This window comes from Oncorhynchus masou, chromosome 17, assembly GCF_036934945.1.
Source record: "Oncorhynchus masou masou isolate Uvic2021 chromosome 17, UVic_Omas_1.1, whole genome shotgun sequence".
Classification (NCBI taxonomy): Eukaryota; Metazoa; Chordata; class Actinopteri; order Salmoniformes; family Salmonidae; genus Oncorhynchus; species Oncorhynchus masou.
In genome coordinates, this window is record NC_088228.1 from 35,402,481 (window position 1) to 35,424,331 (window position 21,851).

A 21,851-nucleotide genomic window follows, 5' to 3' on the forward strand; every position below is an offset into this window, starting at 1 on the left:
GATCCTCAACACAGTGGCCCCTCAAGTGTGGGTGCTCAGTCCCCTCCTGTACTCCCTGTTCACTTATGACTGCAGGGCCAGGCACGACTCCAACACCATCATCAAGTTTGCTGATGACACAACAGTGGTAGGCCTGATCACCGACAATGATGAGACAGCCTATAGGGAGGAGGTCAGAGACCTGGCCATGTGATGCCAGGACAACAATCTCTCCCTCAACGTGATCAAGACAAAGGAGAAGATTGTGGACTACAGGAAAAGGAGGACCGACCACACCCCCTTTCTCATCGATGGGGCTGTAGTGGAGCTGGTTGAGAGTTTCAAGTTCCTTGGTGTCCACATCACCAACAAACTATCATGGTCTAAGCACACTAAGACGGTTGTGAAGAGGGCACAACAAAACCTATTCCCCCTCGGGAGACTGAAAAGATTTGGCATGGGTCCTCAGATCCTCAAAAGGTTCTACAGCTGCACCATCGAGAGCATCCTGACTGGTTGCATCACTGCCTGGTATGGCAACTGCTCGGCCTCCGATTGCAAGGCACTACATAGGATAGTGTGTACGGCCCAGTACATCACAGGGGCCAAGCTTCCTGCCATCCAGGACCTCTATACCAGGCGGTGTCAGAGAGAAATTGCCAAAGACTCCACCCACCCTAGTCATAGACTGTGCAAGGCAAGCGGTACCGGAGCGCCAAGTCTCGGTCCAAAAGGCTTCTTAACAGCTTCTACCCCCAAGCCGTAAGACTCCTGAACATCTAATCAAAGGGTTACACAGACTCCTCTTTTACGCTGCTTCTACTCTGGTTATAATCTATGCATAGTCACTTTAACTCTACCTACATGTACATATTACCTCAATTACTTTGACTAACCGGTGCCCCTGCACATTGACTCTGTACCAGTACCCCCTGTATATAGCCTCACTATTGTTATTTTACTGCTGCTGTCTAATTGTTTGTTACTTCTATTTTTTTATTAGATTTTTTTTACCAAGCACTTATTTTTCTTTAACACTTCTTAAAGCACTGCTGGTTAAGGACTTGTTAGTAATCATTTCACTGCAAGGTATTACAGTGAACCTGTTGTATTCGGCGCATGTAACAAATAACATTTGATTTTATTTGCTTCACTTCGCATTTTTCTGTAGTGGGTCCACAGCAGTGATGTGCAGTCAGGGTAGGAAGTGTAGGCAGTGCTCACCCTGTGATAATCTAATTTTAAAAAGCTGTTATGAAAAGCCAAATTAAATGAATGAAATTAAAATTCTATAAATCAAATCAAATTTTATTTGTCACATACACATGGTTAGCAGATGTTAATGCGAGTGTAGCGAAGTGCTTGTGCTTCTAGTTCCGACAATGCAGTAATAACCAACAAGTAATCTAACTAACAATTCCAAAACTACTGTTTTATACACACAAGTGTAGGGGGATAAAGAATATGTACATAAAGATATATGAATGAGTGATGGTACAGAGCGGCATATGCAAGATACAGTAGATGGTATCGAGTACAGTATATACATATGAGATGAGTATGTAAACAAAGTGGCATAGTTAAAGTGGTAATACATGAATTACGGGCTGACAAGGTACAAATCTGTCGTTCTGCCCCTGAACAGGCAGTTAACCCACTGTTCCTAGGCCATCATTGAAAATAAGAATTTGTTCTTAACTGACTTGCCTAGTTAAATAAAGTTAAAATTTAAAAAAAATAAATAATTAAAATTACATAAAGATGCAGTAGATGATATAGAGTACAGTATATACATATGAGATGAATAATGTAGGGTATGTAAACATTATATTAGGTAGCATTGTTTAACGTGGCTAGTGATATATTTTACATCATTTCCCATCAATTCCCATTATTAAAGTGGCTGGAGTTGAGTCAGTGTGTTGGCAGCAGCCACTCATTGTTAGTGGTGGCTGTTTAACAGTCTGATGGCCTTGAGATAGAAGCTGTTTTTCAGTCTCTCGGTCCCAGCTTTGGTGCAACTGTACAGACCTCGCCTTCTGGATGATAGCGGGTTGAACAGGCAGTGGCTCGGGTGGTTGTTGTCCTTGATGATGTTGATGGCCTCCCTGTAACATCGGGTGATGTAGGTGTCCTGGAGGGCAGGTAGTTTGCCCCCGGTGATGCGTTGTGCAGACCTCACTACCCTCTGGAGAGCCTTACGGTTGTGGGCGGAGCAGTTGCCGTACCAGGCGGTGATACAGCCCGCCAGGATGCTCTCGATTGTGCATCTGTAGAAGTTTGTGAGTGCTTTTGGTGACAAGCCAAATTTCTTCAGCCTCCTGAGGTTGAAGAGGCGCTGCTGCGCCTTCTTCACGATGCTGTCTGTGTGGGTGGACCAATTCAGTTTGTCTGTGATGTGTATGCTGAGGAACTTAAAACTTACTACCCTCTACTACTGTTCCATCGATGTGGATAGGGGGGTGTTCCCTCTGCTGTTTCCTGAAGTCCACAATCATCTCCTTAGTTTTGTTGACGTTGAGTGTGAGGTTATCTTCCTGACACCACACTCCGAGGGCCCTCACCTCCTTCCCTGTAGGCCGTCTCGTCGTTGTTGGTAATCAAGCCTACCACTGTTGTGTCGTCTGCAAACTTGATGATTGAGTTGGAGGCGTGCGTGGCCACGCAGTCGTGGGTGAACAGGGAGTACAGGAGAGGGCTCAGAACGCACCCTTGTGGGGCCCCAGTGTTGAGGATCAGCGGGGTGGAGATGTTGTTGCCTACCCTCACCACCTGGGGGCGGCCCGTCAGGAAGTCCAGTACCCAGTTGCACAGGGCGGGGTCGAGACCCAGGGTCTCGAGCTTGATGACGAGCTTGGAGGGTACTATGGAGTTAAATGCCGAGCTGTAGTCGATGAACAGCATTCTAACATAGGTATTCCTCTTGTCCAGATGGGTTAGGGCAGTGTGCAGTGTGGTTGAGATTGCATCGTCTGTGTACCTATTTGGACGGTAAGCAAATTGGAGTGGGTCTAGGGTGTCAGGTAGGGTGGAGGTGATATGGTCCTTGACTAGTCTCTCAAAGCACTTCATGATGACGGAAGTGAGTGCTACGGGGCGGTAGTCGTTTAACTCAGTTACCTTAGGTTTCTTGGGAACAGGAACAATGGTGGCCCTCTTGAAGCATGTGGGAACAGCAGACTGGGATAGGGATTGATTGAATATGTCCGTAAACACACCAGCCAGCTGGTCTGCGCATGCTCTGAGGGCGCGGCTGGGGTTGCCGTCTGGGCCTGCAGCCCTGCGAGGGTTAACACGTTTAAATGTTTTACTCACCTCGGCTGCAGTGAAGGAGAAGCCGCATGTTTTGGTTGCAGGCCTTGTCAGTGATACTGTATTGTCCTCAAAGTGAGCAAAAAAGTTATTTAGTCTGCCTGGGAGCAAGACATCCTGGTCCGTGACGGGGCTGGTTTTCTTTTTGTAATCCGTGATTGACTGTAGACCCTGCCACATACCTCTTGTGTCTGAGCCATTGAATTGAGATTCTACTTTGTCTCTATACGGACGCTTAGCTTGTTTGATTGTCTTGCGGAGGGAATAGCTACACTGTTTGTATTCGGTCATGTTTCCGGTCACCTTTCCCTGATTAAAAGCAGTGGTTCGCGCTTTTTTGGGAATGTTTTAATCGTTGCTATGGGAACGACATCTTCAACGCACGTTCTAATGAACTCGCACACCAAATCAGCGTATTCGTCAATGTTGTTGTCTGACGCAATACGAAACATATCCCAGTCCACGTGATGGAAGCATTCTTGGAGTGTGGAATCAGCTTGGTCGGACCAGCGTTGGACAGACCTCAGCGTGGGAGCTTTAGTTTCTGTCTGTAGGCAGGGATCAACAAAATGGAGTCGTGGTCAGCTTTTCCGAAAGGAGGGCGGGGCAGGGCCTTATATGCGTTGCGGAAGTTAGAATAGCAATGATCCAAGGTTTTGCCAGCCCTGGTTGCGCAATCGATATGCTGATACAATTTAGGGAGTCTTGTTTTCAGATTAGCCTTGTTAAAATCCCCAGCTACAATGAATGCAGCCTCAGGATGTATGGATGCCAGTTTGCAAAGTGTCAAATAAAGTTAATTCAGAGCCATCGATGTGTCTGTTTGGGGGGGAATATATACGGCTGTGATTATAATCGAAGAGAATTCCCTTGGTAGATAATGCGGTCGACATTTTATTGTGAGGAATTCTAAATCAGGTGAACAGAAGGACTTGTTTCTGTATGTTTTTGTGACAACGCCACGTCTCGTTAGCCATAAGGCATACGCCCACGCCCGACTCCGATAGCGTCTCTCCAGTGAGCCATGTTTCGGTGAAGCAAAGAACGTTACAGTCTCTGATGTCCCTCTGGAATGCTTCCCTTCTTCGGATTTCATCAACCTTGTTGTCAAGAGACTGGACATTGGCGAGAAGTATACTAGGGAGTGGTGCACTATGTGCCCGTCTCCGGAGTCTGACCAGAAGACCGCTTCATTTCCCTCTTTTACAAAGTCGTTTTTTTGGGTCGCCGGCTGGGATCCATTCCGTTGTCCTGGGTGAATGGCAGAACACAGGATCCGCTTCGCAAAAGTCATATTCTTGGTCGTACTGATGGTGAGTTGACGCTGCTCTTATATTCAGTAGTTCTTCTCGACTGTATGTAATGAAACCTAAGATGACCTGGGGTACTAATGTAAGAAATAACACGTAAAAAAACTAAAAACTGCATAGTTTCCTAGGAACGCAAAGTGAGGCAGCCATCTCTGTCGGCGCCGGAAGTAGCTGTTATGTTATGTTTTGTTATGTAATGTTTTTTTCTCAATGATTCTGATGGTTTGTGTGCTCAAAATCTCAGGAAAGGAGACAGGTTATTTATGCCTTCCTTTTCAGACATTCAAATCCATTCAAATCGTTGACGCTGCGGCCGTTCCTGACTCTAGTCACTGTTAATGGACAGGGTCAGCATAGGCGTTACTGCTTTGCCTAGCTTGAAGTAGCTTCATTCGTTGCATTGAGCCAAAAGTTAAGAGCAGACAGAGGCAGCATACAGGAGCTTTACAAGACTTGACATGACAGGCAACCACCATCTGCCTCACTGCTAGGTTTCGGGCAGGTTAAGACCAGAGAGAGGCAGCATACAGGAGCTCTACAAGACGTGACATGACAGGCAACCACCATCCCCCTCACTGCTAGCTGTCGGGCAGGCGAACAGTGAGTACGGGACTGTCCACTTCATTACCAAATAATACTTTTTACCCAGACTTTTACAAATCTTGGACATTTACTTTTGCATTGTAGGTGTAATGGTAATGGGAATTACTTTGAATGTCAGTGTGAAAATGGAACCGATGGAGGCCTAAGGGATATGTCTCCCACAACACTGTGGGCTTGCTGTGTGCATGAAGAATAAAATAATGGACATGGGGTTCTGCTGTGACTTCTACAACGCTGTCACAGAGATGGCAGACAAATGGACAGAAGTATTTGATACATTGCCGATTTTCAGGTTTTCCTACTTACAAAGCATGTAGGGGTCTGTAATTTTTTATCATAGTTACACTTCAACTGTGAGAGACGGAATCTAAAACAAAAATCCAGAAAATCACATTGTATGATTTTTAAGTAATTCATTTGCATTTTATTGCAAATGCAGAAAAGCATCCCCAAAGAATGATGTTTCCACCACCATGCTTCATGGTTGGGATGGCGTTCTTGGGGTTGTACTCATCCTTCTTCTTCCTCCAAACACGGTGAGTGGAGTTTAGACCAAAAAGCTCTATTTTTGTATCGTCAGACCACACAATCTTCTCCCATTCCTCCTCTGGATCATCCAGATGCTCATTGGCAAACTTCAGACGGGCCTGGACATGCGCTGGCTTGAGCAGGGGGACCTTGCGTGCGCTGCAGGATTTTAATCCATGACGGCGTAGTGTGTTACTAATGGTTTTCTTTGAGACTGTGGTCCCAGCTCTCTTTCTGATGTATCAAATACTTATGTCATGCAATAAAATGCAAATGAATTGCTTAAAAATCATACAATGTGATTTTCTGGATTTTTGTTTTAGATTCCGTCTCTCACAGTTGAAGTGTACATATGATAAAAATTAGACCTCTACATGCTTTGTAATTAGGAAAACCTGCAAAATTGGCAGTGTTTCAAATAGTTGTTCTCCCCACTGTATCAATATCCTTAGCTTGCCCATTCACTAAATATACTGTTAAATAACTCTGAGGATGCTGAGTGCTAACACTATCTTATTCATATTAGCCAACCATTATGCTGAGGAAGATTAGATGGTTAGCTAATACCAACCCTGCACAAACCTGTGGCTAACTCTGCTGCTGCTGCACTTTGGATTTCTGGCTGTTCCGCCCTCCACCTCATTCACTACTGCCTGCTCGTGCTCAACCTGCTTACTTTTTTTGCTACTCTTTCGGTTTTGGAAGAAGTTCCGTATTTACTCTGTTCTATGCTGCAGACCGACTAAGTGACAGGCGTTTTGCTGAATTATGACATTGACATCTAACAGGCACTGTAGGGGTGGGGGAGAGGTCAAGGGACGTGAATGGTCCACTGTGTTGTGAAGTTTTGACCAATCACGGCAGGCACCACGGCACTCTGCAGGGGTGGGCATTTGCAGTCCTTGAGGGCCTGATTGGTGTCACAGTTTTTCCCCAGCCCCAGCTAACACACCTGACTCCAATAATCACCTAATCATGATCTTCAGTTTAAAATTCAATTTGATTAATCAGCTGTGTTTACTAAGGATGGAGAAAAAAATGTGACACCAATCAGGCCCTCGAGGACTTGAGTTGTCCACCCCTGTGGGGCTTCTTGCAGTACCTACTAATGCCTAGCTCAGTGTATTGTGCTGTTTATTTTTGGCATGAAAATTTGTCAGTAAATACTGCATAGCACAAGTGATGCATGGTTATGGAAACTCAAATCAGACTGAATTTTTATTTTATTTTTATAGTTATAATTATAGTTATTATTGAACCATCAAAATATTCAGGACTGAATCCCCAGAAGCCCAGGCCTAATGATGTCACTACCACACACCCATGGATGATGGAGGTGGAGACCATGGCATTTTTTTCAACTATACAACAATGTAAATACAGGAAAAGTAGGGATGAAAATTCCTTTTAGAGTAGAATGCAAATTAGGAATGCTTTTAGTCAGGGTTCTAAATGTGGATTTTTCTAGATTTAAGAAAAAAATGTTTTTTAGAAAAACATTGTCAGGTGTAGCATGGTAAATGTAACTAAATAACATACTCTTTTGCATCATTGTGAATGAGGGAGTAAAACATTTGTAGAAGATGAAGAATCGTGAGTCTGCAGCAGGTCTGCATTGCGTCAGAGTCAGCAAACTGAGAAAATGGAGGGAGACGGGTGAAGAAGGGGAAAGAGAGGGTGAGAGGCACAAAAAGGGGAGATAAGGGTGTGTCTCTGTCAACTGACCTAGATACAGCGGTGGAAAGCCCCCCATACTGGAATACTGATGTGTAAAGGGCACTTTCAAACGCAGCAAGGCTAACAGGCAGACATACATGTGTGGAGGAGCAGGAAGGGAGAGCGATAGTCACGCAGAAAGACAGATACACAAGACAAGTGACAGATAAAAATATTCATATTCATAGACAGGTATATAGAGAAAATCTAAGAAGAAAGAAAAAAAGGCATGGCAATCAAACAGAATTTCGGTAGGCTGTAATTTTAAATAAGAATTGGTTATGAACTGACTTGCATAAATAAAGGTTAAATAAAATTAAAATAAATAAAGATAAGACTACAGCCATACATTCACCACTGATACAGAATATCAACATTGATATGGAATATTTTGGATTATTGTTGCAAGCATGCAGTCTACACTACTGAAATTTGTTCTGCTTTGCATTTCACAATCACCTCTTATAATATAAACAAAGTCTGAATGCCATTGATATGTTTGTTGTTATGCTGTTGGTAAAAGAGAAAGTATTTGGTTTAGCAATTAGGTAATAGCAAACGGCCATCTGCTACTGTTTGACCATACAGTGTGCTGATGCCTATTGCGATTGTTTTTATGTCATTAGACTCTTAATCCCGCAGCAACATTCCCTGTGATGATCATAATCTCCACTGTACTGTACTAGCCAAGTCAAACCATAATCCCATAATTTCAATCCTCTACTCTACTTCACTCCTCTCATCCCTTTCTCCCTAAATCCACTCATCCCTCACTTCCTAAATGCGTCACTCTCTCCCTCCCTAAATCTGTCCTTCTCGCCTTCTCTCATTCACTGTTCCCACCCCGCTCTCCCTACAAAGCAAATTGGCCAGTGTCGATTTTTCAGTGTAACATTTCTAGTGTAGATTCAGGAATTAAGTTCACTCTGTAAGAGTGAAATTAACACTTGGTGGTGTAAAATATCCCCCAGTTTTGGTGTTGATAACCAGAGTATTGTTTTACACTGTGGAGAGTAAAACAGTCCATTCAAAACCACACCCATCATTATCATATTTCCCAGCATATGTAACACTCGTCTTCCGACGAGGAGTAAGAGATATCGGACCAATTTGCAGCATGGTAAGTGTCCATTTTAATATGTACAACTGAACTGAACTGAACACTACAAAATAACAAAGTGAAAGAACGAAACAAACGAAACAGTCCCGTGTTGCACAAACACTGACACGGAATATAATCACCCACAACTCAAAAGTGAAACCGGGCTGCCTAAGTATGGTTCTCAATCAGGGACAACGATTGACAGCTGCCTCTGATTGAGAACCATACCAGACCAAAAACATAAATCCCAAAACATAGAAAAAGGAACATGGACAACCCACCCAACTCAAGCCCTGACCATACTAAAACAAAGACATAACAAAAGAACTAAGATCAGAACTTGACAGCACGCTCTGCTGAAGGTTGATTTTTGGGGGGATTGTTTTCTATATCTGTGTTTTTGCATGTACATTGATTGATACATTTTATGCTACACAAATATAGATAACATATATTGTTCTAAACTAATCCAATCAGTTAGATCTATTGCACCTGTTACTGAAATGGTCGTTCCGGTTTAAATGGTTTAGGTAGTATTTTTTTCTTCTTCAAATTTCTTAACCCTGACAGTCATTCTAAAAGCAGGTTCGGGTGAATAAAAATTCCATCTGTTGGATATCCTAACTCTGGCTGGATTCCAATAGGAATTACAAATAACTTTGCAAACCAGCAAAATGTGACTTGCAGGCCAGATGTGGCCTGTATACCAGCAGTTTCTTAACACCACTGTGTTAGGATAAAACTAGGCCAACAAGTAAGGCCTTGTGATATACAGTGCCATGCTATAGTGTTCACCCCCCTTGGCATTTTTCCTATTTTGTTGCCTTCCAACCTGGAATTAAAATAGATTTTTTAGGGGGTTTGTATCATTTGATTTTACACAACATGCCTATCACTTGGAGGATGTAAAATCATTTTAATTGTGAAAAAAACAAGAAATAAGACAAAAAACATATTGCATAACTATTTATCCCCCCCAAAGGTCAATACTTTGTAGAGCCACATTTTGCAGCAATTACAGCTGCAAGTCTCTTGGAGTATGTCTCTATAAGCTTGGCACATCTAGCCACTGGGATTTTTGCCCATTCTTCAAGGCAAAACTGTCCAGCTCCATCAAGTTGGATGGGTTCCGCTGGTGCACAGCAATCTTTAAGTCATACCACAGTTTCTCAATTGGATTGAAGTCTGGGCTTTGACTAGGCCATTCCGAGACATTTACATGTTTCCCCTTAAGCCACTCGAGTGTTGCTTTAGCAGTATGCTTAGGGTCATTGTCCTGCCGGAAGGGGAACCTCCGTCCCAGTCTCAAATCTCTGGATGACTGAAACAGGAATCCCTCAAGAATTTCCCTGTATTTAGCACCATCCATCATTCCTTAAATTCTGTCCAGTTTCCCAGTCCCTGTAAATGAAAACATCCCCACAGCATGATGCTGCCACCACCATGTTTCACTGGGGATGGAGTTCTTGGGGTGATGAGAGGTGTTGGGGTTTGCGCCAGACATAGCGTTTTCCTTGATGGCAAAAAAACTACATTTTAGTCTCATCTGACCAGAGTACATTCTTCCATATGTTTGGGAAGTCTCCAACATGCCTTTTTGTGAACACCAAACGTGTTTGATTTTTCTAACTTTTTAGTAATGGCTTTTTTCTGGCCCAGCTCTGTGGAGTGTACGGCTTAAAGTGGTCCTATGGACAGATACTTCAATCTCTACTGTGGACCTTTGCAGCCCTTTCAGGGTTATCTTTGGTCTCTTTGTTTCCTCTCTGATTAATGCCTTCCTTGCCTGGTCTATGAGTTTTGGGGGGCGGCCCACTCTTGGCAGGTTTGTTGCGGTGCCATATTCTTTCCATTTCTTAATAAAGTATTTAATGGTGCTCCGTGGAATGTTCAAGGTTTCTGATATTTTTTATAACCCAACCCTGATCTGTACTTCTTCACAACTTTGTCCCTGACCTGTTTGGAGAGCTCCTTGGACTTCATGGTGCCACTTGCTTGGTGGTGCCCCTTGCGTAGTGATGTTGCAGACTCTGGGGCCTTTCAGAACAGGGGTATATATACTGAGATCATGTGACAGATCATGTGACGCTTAGATTGCGCACAGGTGGACTTTATTTAACTAATTATGTGACTTCTGAAGGTAATTGGTTGAACCAGATCTTATTTAGGGGCTTCATAGCAAAGGGGGTGAATACATATGCACGCATCACTTTTCCATTTTCTTTTCCCAATTTTTTTTGTAACTTGTTTCCTTAAAGTTATTTTTAAATTTCACTTCACCAATTTGGACCGTTTACATGAAATCCAAATAAAAATCTATTTAAATTACAGGTTGTAATGCAACAAAATAGGAACAACGCCAAAGGGGATGAATATAAGACACTGTATGTAACGTATTGATAAAATCATCAAATCAAATATTTTTATAAAGCCATTTTTACATCAGCAGATGTCACAAAGTGCTTATACAGAAAGCCAGCATAACAGCAAGCAATGCAGATGTAAAAGCTCAGTGGCTAGGAAAAATTATCTAGAAAGGCAGGAACCTAGGAAGAAACCTAGAGAGGACGTAGGCTATGAGGTGTGAACAATCCTCTTCTGGCTGTGCTGGGTGGAGATGATAAGTCTACGTGGCAATTAAGGCCAGATTGTTCTTCAAGATGTTCAAACGTTCCCTCTATTGGCCCTGTCCGACGGTACCCCCGGACAGGGCCAATCAGGCAGGATATAACCCCACCCACTTTGCCAAAGCACAGCCCCCAAACCACTAGAGGGATATCAAAATTCCACCAAAATTTCTCAAGGTTGAGAATAGTCCAAGAAGGTCTCCTCCATCGCACGAGCCTAAGGGGGCGGAAGATAACGTCAGTGACAACATTTTAATGATAACATTCGCCTAGGAGCTCACTTGGTGAAAGCCACAGGCCTTTAAAATGAAATAATTAATCAACCATGTCTCTGTCACTAACAAATACAGTCATAAGTTTTAACTCTACAATTTACTAAAAAGAAGATGATTCCTGGAAAATATGCAAATTAAGCTTTACACCATACACTGTTAAAACAACACCCCAAAAAGAAATCTCTGTTTCAAGTTTCAAGTTTTATTAGTCATATGTACAGGATACAGATGGTATACACCGTCCAACAAAATGCTTACTTGGAGGTTCCTTCTCGACAATGCAACAACAATAATAAATAATATAAGAATATGAACATCACAATTTATGGTCCAATATTTACACGTGTTTTGGGGAAGGGGGGATTAGGGGGAAAGTATTTAAATTGTGCAGTATTTAGCAATCATAAGAGTCTGGTAGCAGCAGGTGTGTGTGTGTGTGTGTGTGTGTGTGTGTGTGTGTGTGTGTGTGTGTGTGTGTGTGTGTGTGTGTGTGGGGTGGGGGTGGGTGGGTGGGTGTGTGCATTAGTGAGTGAGCGCATGTGTGCTAAGGTGCAGAAAATCAGAGCCGGTGGTCAGTCCAGTTCAAGTGTTCATCAGTCTGATGGCTTGTAGATCGAAACGGTCTCTGAGCCTGTTGGTATCAGACCTCATGCTCAGCACCATCTGCCCGATGGTAAGAGAGTGAACAGATTGTGGCTGGGGTGTGTGGGGTCCTTGATGATGCTGCCGGGCTTCCTCAGGCACCGTTTCGAGTAAATGACGTGGATGGGTAACACTGAAGGTGTTCATGTCTTACACTGAAAAGGGTATAACAGCATCAACACTAAGCAAAGTAGTCTAGTTTATTCTAAATCAAGTGTTCTGATCAGAGGGGTTGGGTTAAATGCGGAAGACACATTTCGGTTGAATGCATTCAGTTGTGTAATTGACTAGGTATCCCCTTTCCCTTTTAGACTTGCACATTATTCTACAGTAGAGATATGCAATCACCACAAATTAGTTCATTTGAACATTTGAACAGTAAAATGGGGAACACTGCAACCAAGTTAAATCTTTACCACTTTCAAATGTGTTATTTTAACACCAGTACCGTGGGACCCACACTTTAATGCAGGCAAACTTAAATCTGTTTTACCTAATTTCTACCAGCATGTCACATATGCAACCAGAGAAAAATAACTAGACCACCTTTACTCCACACACAGACTCATGCAAAGCTCTCCCTCGCCCTCCATTTGGCAAATCTGACCATAATTCTATCCTCCTGATTCCTGCTTACAAGCAAAAACTAAAGCAGGAAGTACCAGTGACTCGCAAAATACGGAAGTGGTCGGATGAGGCGGATGCTACGCTACAGGACTGTTTTGCTAGCACAGACGGGAATATATTCCGGGAGTATACCACCTCAGTCACCAGCTGCATCGACGACGTCGTTGCCACAATGGCCATACGTACATATCCCAACCAGAAGCCATTGATGACAGGCAATATCAGGACCGAACTAAAGGCTAGAGCTGCAGCTTTCAAAGAGTGAGACACTAATCTGGACACCTACTAGAAATACCGCTTTGCCCTCAGACGAACCATCAACTAGGCAAAGCGTCAATACAGGACTAAGATTGAATCCTACACCGGTTCTGACACTCGTCGGATGTGGCAGGGCTTGAAAATATTATGGGCAACTAAGAGAAACCCAGCCGCGAGCTGCCCAGTGACGCGAGCCTACCAGACAAGCCAAATAGCTTTTATGCTCGCTTCGAGGCAAGCAACACTGAAGCATGCATGAGAGCACCAGCTGTTCCGGACGACTGTGTGATCATGCTCTCCATAGCCGATGTGAGCAAGACCTTTAAACACGTCAACATTCACAAAGCCGAGGGGCCAGACGGATTACCAAGATGTGCACTCAAAGCTTACGCGGACCAACTGGCAAGTGTCTTCACTGACATTTTCAACCTCTCCCTCTAATAACTACATGTTACAAGCAGACAACCATAGTCCCTGAGCCCAAGAAAGTGAAGGTACCCTGCCTAAATGAGTACCGCCCGTAGCACTCACGTCAGTAGCCATGAAGTGCTTTGAAAGCCTGGTCATGGCTCACATCAACACCATCATCCTGGAAACCCTAGACCCACTCCAATTCGCATACCGCCCCAACAGTTCCACAGATGACGCTACCTAATGGCACTCCATACTGCCCTTTCCCACCTGGACAAAAGGAATACCTATGTGAGAATGCTGTTCATTGACTATAGTTCAGCATCAACACCATAGTGTCCTCAAAGCTCATCCATAAGCTAAGGACCCTGGGACTAAACACGTCCCTTTGCAACTGGATCCTAGACTTCCTGACGGGCCGCCCCCAGGTGGTAAGGGTAGGCAACAACACTGGTGCCCCTTAGGGGTGTGCTTAGTCCCCTCTTGGACTCCCTGTTCACCCACTACAGTGTGGCCAATCACAACTCCAAAACCATCATTACGTTTGCTGACGACACAACAGTGGTAGGCCTGATCACCGACAACGATGAGGAGGTCAGAGACCAGGCAGTGTGGTGCCAAGACAACAACCTCTCCCTCAGTGTGAGCAAGACAAAGGAGCTGATGGTGAACTATAGGAAAAAGAGTGCTGAACACTCATTAACATCGACAGGGCTGAAGTGGAGCTGGTCGAGAGTTTCAAGTTCCTTGGTGTCCACATCACCAACGATCTATCATGGCCCCAACACAACAAGACAGTTGTGAAGAGGGCACAACAACACCTTTTCCCCCTCAGGAGACTGAAAGATTTGGCATGGGTCCCCAGATCCTCAAAAAGTTCACCGTCGAGAGCATCCGGACCGGTTGCATCACCGCCCGGTAATGGCAACTGCTCGGCATCTGATTGTAAGGCGCTACAAATCAAATTTGTTTATAAAGCCCTTACATCAGCTGATATCTCAAAGTGCTGTACAGAAACCCAGCCTAAAACCCCAGCAAGCAATGCAGGTGTAGAAGCACGGTGGCTAGGAAAAACGAAAAAACCTAGAGCGGAACCAGGCTATAAGGGGTGGCGAGTCCTCTTCTGGCTGTGCCGGGTGGAGATTACAACAGAACATGGCCAAGATGTTCAAATGTTCATAGGTGTGGTCATAGGTAGGATCAAATAATAATTATCACAGTGGTTGTCGAGGGAGAGAGAGAGAGAGAGAGAGAAAGAAAGAATGAGAGAGAGAATTGTAGGGAGCATACTTAAATTCACACAAGACACCGGATAAGACAGGAGAAATACTCCAGATTTAACAGACTGACCCTAGCCCTCTGACACAAACTACTGCAGCATAAATACTGGAGGCTGAGACAGGAAGGGTCGGGAGACACTGTGGCCTCATCCGACGATACCCCCGGACAGGGCCAAACAAGCTACAGAGGGTAGTGCGTACGCCACAGTACATCATTGGGGCCAAGCTTCCTGACATCCAGGACCTATATACTAGGCGGTGTCAGAGGAAGGCCCAAAAAATTGTCAAAGACGCCAGTCACCCAAGTCATAGACTGTTCTTTCTGCTACCTCATGGCAAGCGGTACCGGAGCACCAAGGCAATGTCCAAAAGGCTTCTTAACAGCTTCTACCCCCAAGCCATAAAGCTGCTGAACATCAAATGGCCACCTCGACTATTTACATTGTTTTTACACTGCTGCCACTCGCTGTTTATTATCTAATCATAGTCACTTTACAAATGACCTCGACTAACCTGTACCCCCGCACATTGACTCCATACCGGTGTCTCCTGTATATAGCCATGTTATTGTTATGCAATTTTCTTGTGTTACTTTTTGATTTGATTTGATTTTTTTACTTTAGATTATTTTGTAAATATTTTCTTAGTTCTATTTCTTGAACTTGGTTAATTAAGGTCTAGAAGTAAGCTTTTTATTGTAAGGTTTACACCTGTTGTATTTCGCGCATGTGACAAATAACATTTGATTTGAACATTTTTTATTTTTTTTGAAAGCCAAGTTGAAGCCAGCATTAGATGTTGTCATCCTCAATATAACTGCATGTGGTTTTACCGCAACAGAGTAGCACAACACCATTCAATTGTTTTTCCACTGCTGCTGCTCGCTGTTTATTATCTATGCATCGTCACTCCTTCCATGGTAACTCACCTCCTGACCTGATGTGGGACACAGCCCACTGGGCAAAACTGGTTTAATCAACTTTTGTTTCCATGTAATTTCAACAAGTAAATTCAATGTGATGACGTTGAATCAACGTGGAAAACTGATTGACATTTGGATATTTTATGGTTGATTTCGCGTTGAATTCAGGTTAGTTGACAACTCAACTAAATGTATTCAGGTTAGTTGACAACTCAACCAAATGTAAATCAAAACTAGACGTTGAATTTACGTCTTTGTCCAGTGGGAGAGAGTTTGTGTGCCGTGGGGTTCAAGGTTATCCAGTCAGCCACACTCCCTAAAGCCTTACAGTGTTAGGTTTAGTAAAAACTACCAGTTGACATTATGAAACACTGACAGCACCTAAACCTCAATTTCCTCTCATCAAAGTCTATTACACACCCACACACAGGTACATACTGTACATGCAAACACACAGAGCGCACACGTACACACGGCACCGACACGTACACAGTGAACAGAATGGTAGAAAGCCTAATTAAGTTGGCTTTGAGTCACAGTCAGTGGTTTGGCCTAAGGTAATGCTTCCAGGAACAAAGATGGGAAGGTGACCTAAATGTAGGGTTAAGGTCCACCTATCTACAGCATATAGAGGCCCATGTCCATGTGTTCATCCAAAAGGCCTCTAAATGTGTTATAATAGGGTTTACAAACAACCCGTAGGGCTGACTGTGTTTATATGTACACATGTGGAAAGGAGACATGCAGACATACGAGAGAAATAGAGAGAGATTGGTTCTGAAATGTGTTAAATAATACTTCAAAGTAAGTGGAGGGTAGTGTAGGTACTGAAAAGTACTTCCCAGGCATTTTGCTGCCAAACCTGCTTGAACAGTGTAAACTGACCTGTGCCATAAAGGTATTGACTTCTTGACACAGTGTAATGGGTGTCGTCTTCTGAAGAGGAGGAATAGGATCAAAGTGCAGTGTGTTAAGTGTTCATTACTTTTTATTAAACAGAACACTGAAACAAAAATGACAATGTGAATAAACTAAACCAAAGCAGTCCTGGCAGGTGCAAAATACTAAACAAACAAAATACTACCCACAAAAACCATGTGGGAAAAAGCTACTTAAGTATGGTTCCCAATCAGAGACAATGATAGACAGCTGTCCCTGATTGAGAACCAAAACAAAGAAATACAAAAACATTGCCAAATGTAAAAAACATTGCCAAATGTAACCAGCTCTGATTCTCTAGTGTTGTTGTTGTTGTGTTCTCCTGGTTCGAGTTGCATCTTCATTAAAATTAGTTTAAGGGCTGTATTCAATTGTAGGATTGCTGATATAGGTTCAGATCTCCCCTGTCCATGTTATGTTACTCATCACGATCTACTGTAAAAGGCTAAACTGATACTAGATCAGCACTCATATTCCGAGACGCTAAAACATAGAGTGAGAAAGGTGGAAAATGATAAGAGTATCTGCTAAATGACCAAAATGCAAAAATATTCAAATGAATACGATCCCAGATCAACAGGCTGGTTAGTCTGGTTAGTCCTGCTCCCCTCATCTGTTTGGCTTGGTTGTAAAATACCATGCCAAATACCATGCCACCCTGATGAAGCTATAAGAGCTGAAATTATGGTGAAATTAAATGCTAAAATAAATCTCACTGAAAATAATGGAGAATGGAGTGATAGAGGAGTAAGTCAGCCATGGCAACTGTTGTTGATGGGTGCTGGGTGCTGTTTGCCTGAACAAGCGTCAGAGGATAAGGGGAAGAGGGAGGGGGAGAGAGAGAGGGAAAGAAAGATAAGGAAAATAAGAAGGAGAAGGAAAAGGAAAAATAGGAGAAAGAGAAGAGAGAATGGGAGACTTGTTTCCAATCAGAAGTGCCAGAAAATGTCACAATGACACAATTTGAAAGTGTGACCTATTTCCTTCAAAGCTGCTTGTCACAGGTCATTTCTTGGTCCAATTTTCACTCCAATTGTCAAAAAATGTACCTCTCTTTTCATTCTCTTAATTTCCCAGAATGAAACACTGACCCCATTTACAACATTGCTTTTGGGGATGATTGGAGCTGGAAAGACAGTCTTTCAGAAGAAGACAATCAATTTCTTCTTGTCCAATCAGTCCCCTGGTGCTCCAGTCCTGACCTCCGACCTCTACTTCCGTCTCCCCGCTGACCCATTTTTCCCCTTCAACTCTCCAGACGGAAATTGTCCCTTGTTGAGATATTGTGTAAGACAAAAAGAAAAATGCCTCAATGTGAAGAGAGGTGAGAGGGTCAAGATGAAAATACAGTTTTGCATTATTTTATGCCTTTCAAAATCACACAAATCTTGGCTACAGTGTCTAATGACCTATACAGTTACATGTAAACCACCCATAAACTGTCACAGTTGAGTGATTATTTCAACATTTCAGTTTCAGAGGAGGGAGTTGAGTAAAGCAAAACTCTCTCGTCTGAAGATATTCTGGTGAAACAACACCCTTACTTACTTACTGACTTTATTGTCCCCATGGGGAAATTTTGTTGCAGTGTCATGTATACAACCCTCAGTGCATTTGTTTCTACCTTCATCATTCTGTTTGAGCACAAAGAGCAGCCAGTGGTTTTCTGTACGTGACAAAGGTCAATACTGTACACCCTGGCCAAAATATACTTCACTCTCCCACGGCCCTGTTGACATAGCAACACTGCTTCCTCCCTAACCAGGAGAGGCGGTCCGTCACAAAGCAAAATATGCAAATTGAGGTTTGGATCACCCCACATAGTCTTTTTATGTGACTGACATATACTTCCTCTATCAAGGTTTAGATAGAAGCTAGGAAGATAGACAATACTTTACAGAAGTCCAAAACGAGCATTTAAGCAATACATGTAAAATTGGAACATGGAACTGAGTTTCAGATCCTAAATCAGGCATTCTAAAGTTCTGACAAAAGAAAAGTTCAAGTGAAAGGTGAGTAATATTTGGTCTTAAAAATATTAAATGATGTAGGCTACACCCCATCACTTTTTCCAAATTTCGTTGTGTGTAAAAATGATTACTTTTAGATGTTCCGGGTCATTGGCCGACAGACAATGCCCCATAATGTCAAAGTGGATTTTTTGTTGTTGCTTATTAATAAAACAAATATTCATTCAACCCCTTTGTTATGACAAGCCTAAATATGTTCAGGAGTAAAAATGTGCTTAAGAAGTCACATAATACATAATAAAGTGAAATAAAGTTACATAACGTTAAATAAAGTTTGCACCCCACACACAATTATCTGTAAGGTCCCTCAGTCGAGCAGTACATTTCAAACACAGATTCAACCACACACACCGGGGAGGTTTTCCGATTTCTTGCAATGAAGGGTACGCAGATGAAAATGAACAGACATTGAATATCTCGTTGAGCATGGTGAAGTTATTAATTACACGTTGGATGGAGTATCAATACACCCAGTCACTACAACTATATAAGCATGTAGACAATTGAATGTTCATGTGTGGCCGAGTTACAGCTTTAACTTAAATTTATTTGAAATTCTATGGCAAGACCTGAAAATGGTTGTCCAGCAATGATCAACAACCAATTTGACAGAGCTTGAAGACCTTTGAAAAGAATAATGGGCAAATGCTGCACAATTCAGGTGTGGAAAGCTCTTAGTGACTTACCTAGAAAGTCACAGCTGTAATTGCTGCCAATGGCGCTTCTACAAAGTACTGACTCAGTGGTGTGAACACTCATGTAAATCAGATATTTTTGTATTTCATTTTCAATACATGTGCTAAAATTGGGGTATTGTGTGTAGATGGGTGAGAATTTTGTTTGAGTATTTCATCCATATTGAATTCAGACTGTAACACAACAAAATGTGGAATAAGTCAAAGGGTATGAATAGTGTAAATGTCACATTTTCACTTTAACAACAACAGTATATTGTGATAATCCAATCTACTGACAATATTTGCAATGTATCAAAGATGTATTTCACTGTGCAATACTGTGCTTTGGTGAACAATTTTAAAAGAGAACCTATTTGTGGTTTTGCAGAGACGTTAGTCAGTCAGTGGGAAACCCACACCATTATGAATCATTTACATACAGAATTCTCATTTCCTTATAACTGTAGACGCCTGACCTGCAGTTTCACCCCGACAAGAGACAAAAAGAAGAGGGGGGAAATAACAGGTATGATTTTGTTTATATGACTGTCTGGCTAAATAAGCTATGTTTATGCACTGAGGAACCGCATTGTTCCTGTAGATCTGGTGCACACAAATACTCATATTAGACCGAGAGTCTACTACTATGAGTGCAGCTCAATAGTCTGATGCTGATTCTCTCCTTGCCTTTACTTCATTCTTGACACCTGAGTGGCGCAGCGGTCTAAGGCACTGCATCTCAGTGCAAGAAGCATCACTACAGTTCAAATCCAGGTTGAATCACATCTGACTGTGAGTCCCATAGGGAGGTGCACAATTAGCCCAGTGTCGTCCGGGTTTGGCTGGGGTAGGCCGTCATTGTAAATAAGAATTTGTTCTTAACTGACTTGCCTAGTTAAATAAAAATATATATAAAATCATTGGCACTCATCTGAAAAGAGACCAAAGGTGAAAGAAACGGAATGAAGGTGTTTGTCCTCAACTTACTTCACATTAGAGCAGATTAAAAGACAACTGCACATCCTGATTTGGCTTAGTTTATCATCAATGCTCATTATGAAATGCTAGCGGCCATGAATGAAGGCAAACGAGAGTTGTCTTGAGGGTGTGGCTTGTCTTGCTTCTCACAAGTGTAGCAGGTCGTGAACTCTGCAAAAAAAAATTCTACACTCAGAGAAAAAGAACAGTAAATGACTATCATGTTTTTTATAATCTCTCTTCAGGTAGCTATGTGTGACACGAACACCATCCACATACACATCCTCCAAGGTGTGAGCTACCTTTTTGTGTTTCTGGTGGGCCTGCTACTCAACATGGCGTCTCTACGTGTCTTCTTCGTCAAACGGGCCACGTGGACGGACACACACATCTACATGCTGAACCTCGCAGCCGCCGACTGTGCCCTAATCCTCTTCCTCCCTTTCCGCATCTATGATGCCTTCCAGAGTCTGCCCATAACGCCCTTCTGCACGTTTCTCATCTCAATACATTACATCAACATGTACGCCAGTATCTTCACTGTCACCGCCATCAGCGTCCACCGCTACCTGGCGGTCAAGTTCCCATTCCAGACCAGAGCGTGGCGATCAAAGAAGGTGGCTGTGGCAGTGTGTGGGGCCATATGGGTCACGGTAGTAATGATATGTGGTGTGTTCAGTGATGCCAACCATCCCCAAAAACTATTTACATGCTATCAGAGATGTAAAGAAATCCCATTGCCTGTTGGGTTCCTTGCGGTTCTAGAAGTGCTGGGGTACCTTCTCCCGCTCTTGAATATAGTGTTCTGTTCCACACAGACCATAATGGTTCTGCTGAAGGAGAAGGTACAGGAAGAAACCACTGTGGAGAAGAGGAACATCATTGGCATTATAACAGTCAACCTGATCGTCTTTGTGGTTTGCTACACCCCCATCCATCTTGGGTTTCTGCTGAAATACCTGGCCAAAACAAACCACTGGGAAACGTTAGACTGGGATGGTTTTTGGCAGGTTTGTGAATGGATCGCTACCACAAACTGCTTCTTGGATTCCATTAGTTATTACTTTCTTTTGAAAAAGTTTTATTCTAAAGCCAGTAGATCAGCAGAAGTTGACAGAGGCTCAGAGATGGCATTAACCACCAATCAAGCTATGAACACACACACCTACCCCAATAATGAGTCATCAGACCCCTCTCTGCCTCCATGTATTACACCACCAGAATAACGTCATCATGCTTTTTGACATCTCTTTTATTAAAATCATATTTTAAATAAAGTGTGTATATGTGTGGGTCTGTGCATGTGTGTGAGTGCATGCGTGTATGGGTTTGTTTGTGTGTGTGAGAGAGAAAGGGACCAGAAGTCCCCAACACAGGTGTGGTGGTTTAGGGTTAAGGTTAGAATTAGAGTTGGGGTTAGAATTAGGTTTAGGGTTAGGAGCTACAGTAGGGTTAGTTTTAGGGTTAGGGTTAGGAGCTAGGGTTAAGGTTAAGGTTAGGTTTTACGGGTAAAGGTTAGAGTTAAGGTTAAGGTACGGGTTAGGTTCAGGGGTTATGGAAAATAGGATTTTAAATTGTACTGAATTGTGTGTCACCACAAGGTCAGTAATACAAGACTGTGTGTGTCTGTGTGTC

General features: G+C 42.9%; 1 protein-coding gene across 2 annotated transcripts; it reads left to right on the forward strand.

The window, feature by feature from the left end:
- Positions 1 to 5,016: 5,016 nt before the first annotated feature.
- On the forward strand, positions 5,017 to 21,484 carry LOC135558212 (G-protein coupled receptor 35-like). Of its 2 annotated transcripts, none has more exons than XM_064991941.1 (3): positions 5,017 to 5,201; positions 19,706 to 19,764; positions 20,462 to 21,484. In XM_064991941.1, exon 3 carries the CDS (start codon positions 20,468 to 20,470, stop codon positions 21,440 to 21,442), a length of 975 nt encoding a protein of 324 aa, XP_064848013.1. In that variant the 5' UTR covers positions 5,017 to 5,201; positions 19,706 to 19,764; positions 20,462 to 20,467; the 3' UTR covers positions 21,443 to 21,484. The 2 variants fall into 2 exon arrangements, with proteins under 2 accessions (XP_064848013.1, XP_064848012.1); XM_064991940.1 differs by lacking the exon at positions 5,017 to 5,201 and adding an exon at positions 18,399 to 18,543.
- The last annotated feature ends 367 nt before the right edge of the window (positions 21,485 to 21,851 follow it).

Excerpts from the sequence above, each read along its gene's own strand:
- LOC135558212 (XM_064991941.1), top strand. The coding sequence starts at position 20,468 with ATGTGTGACACGAACACCATCCACATACACATCCTCCAAGGTGTGAGC.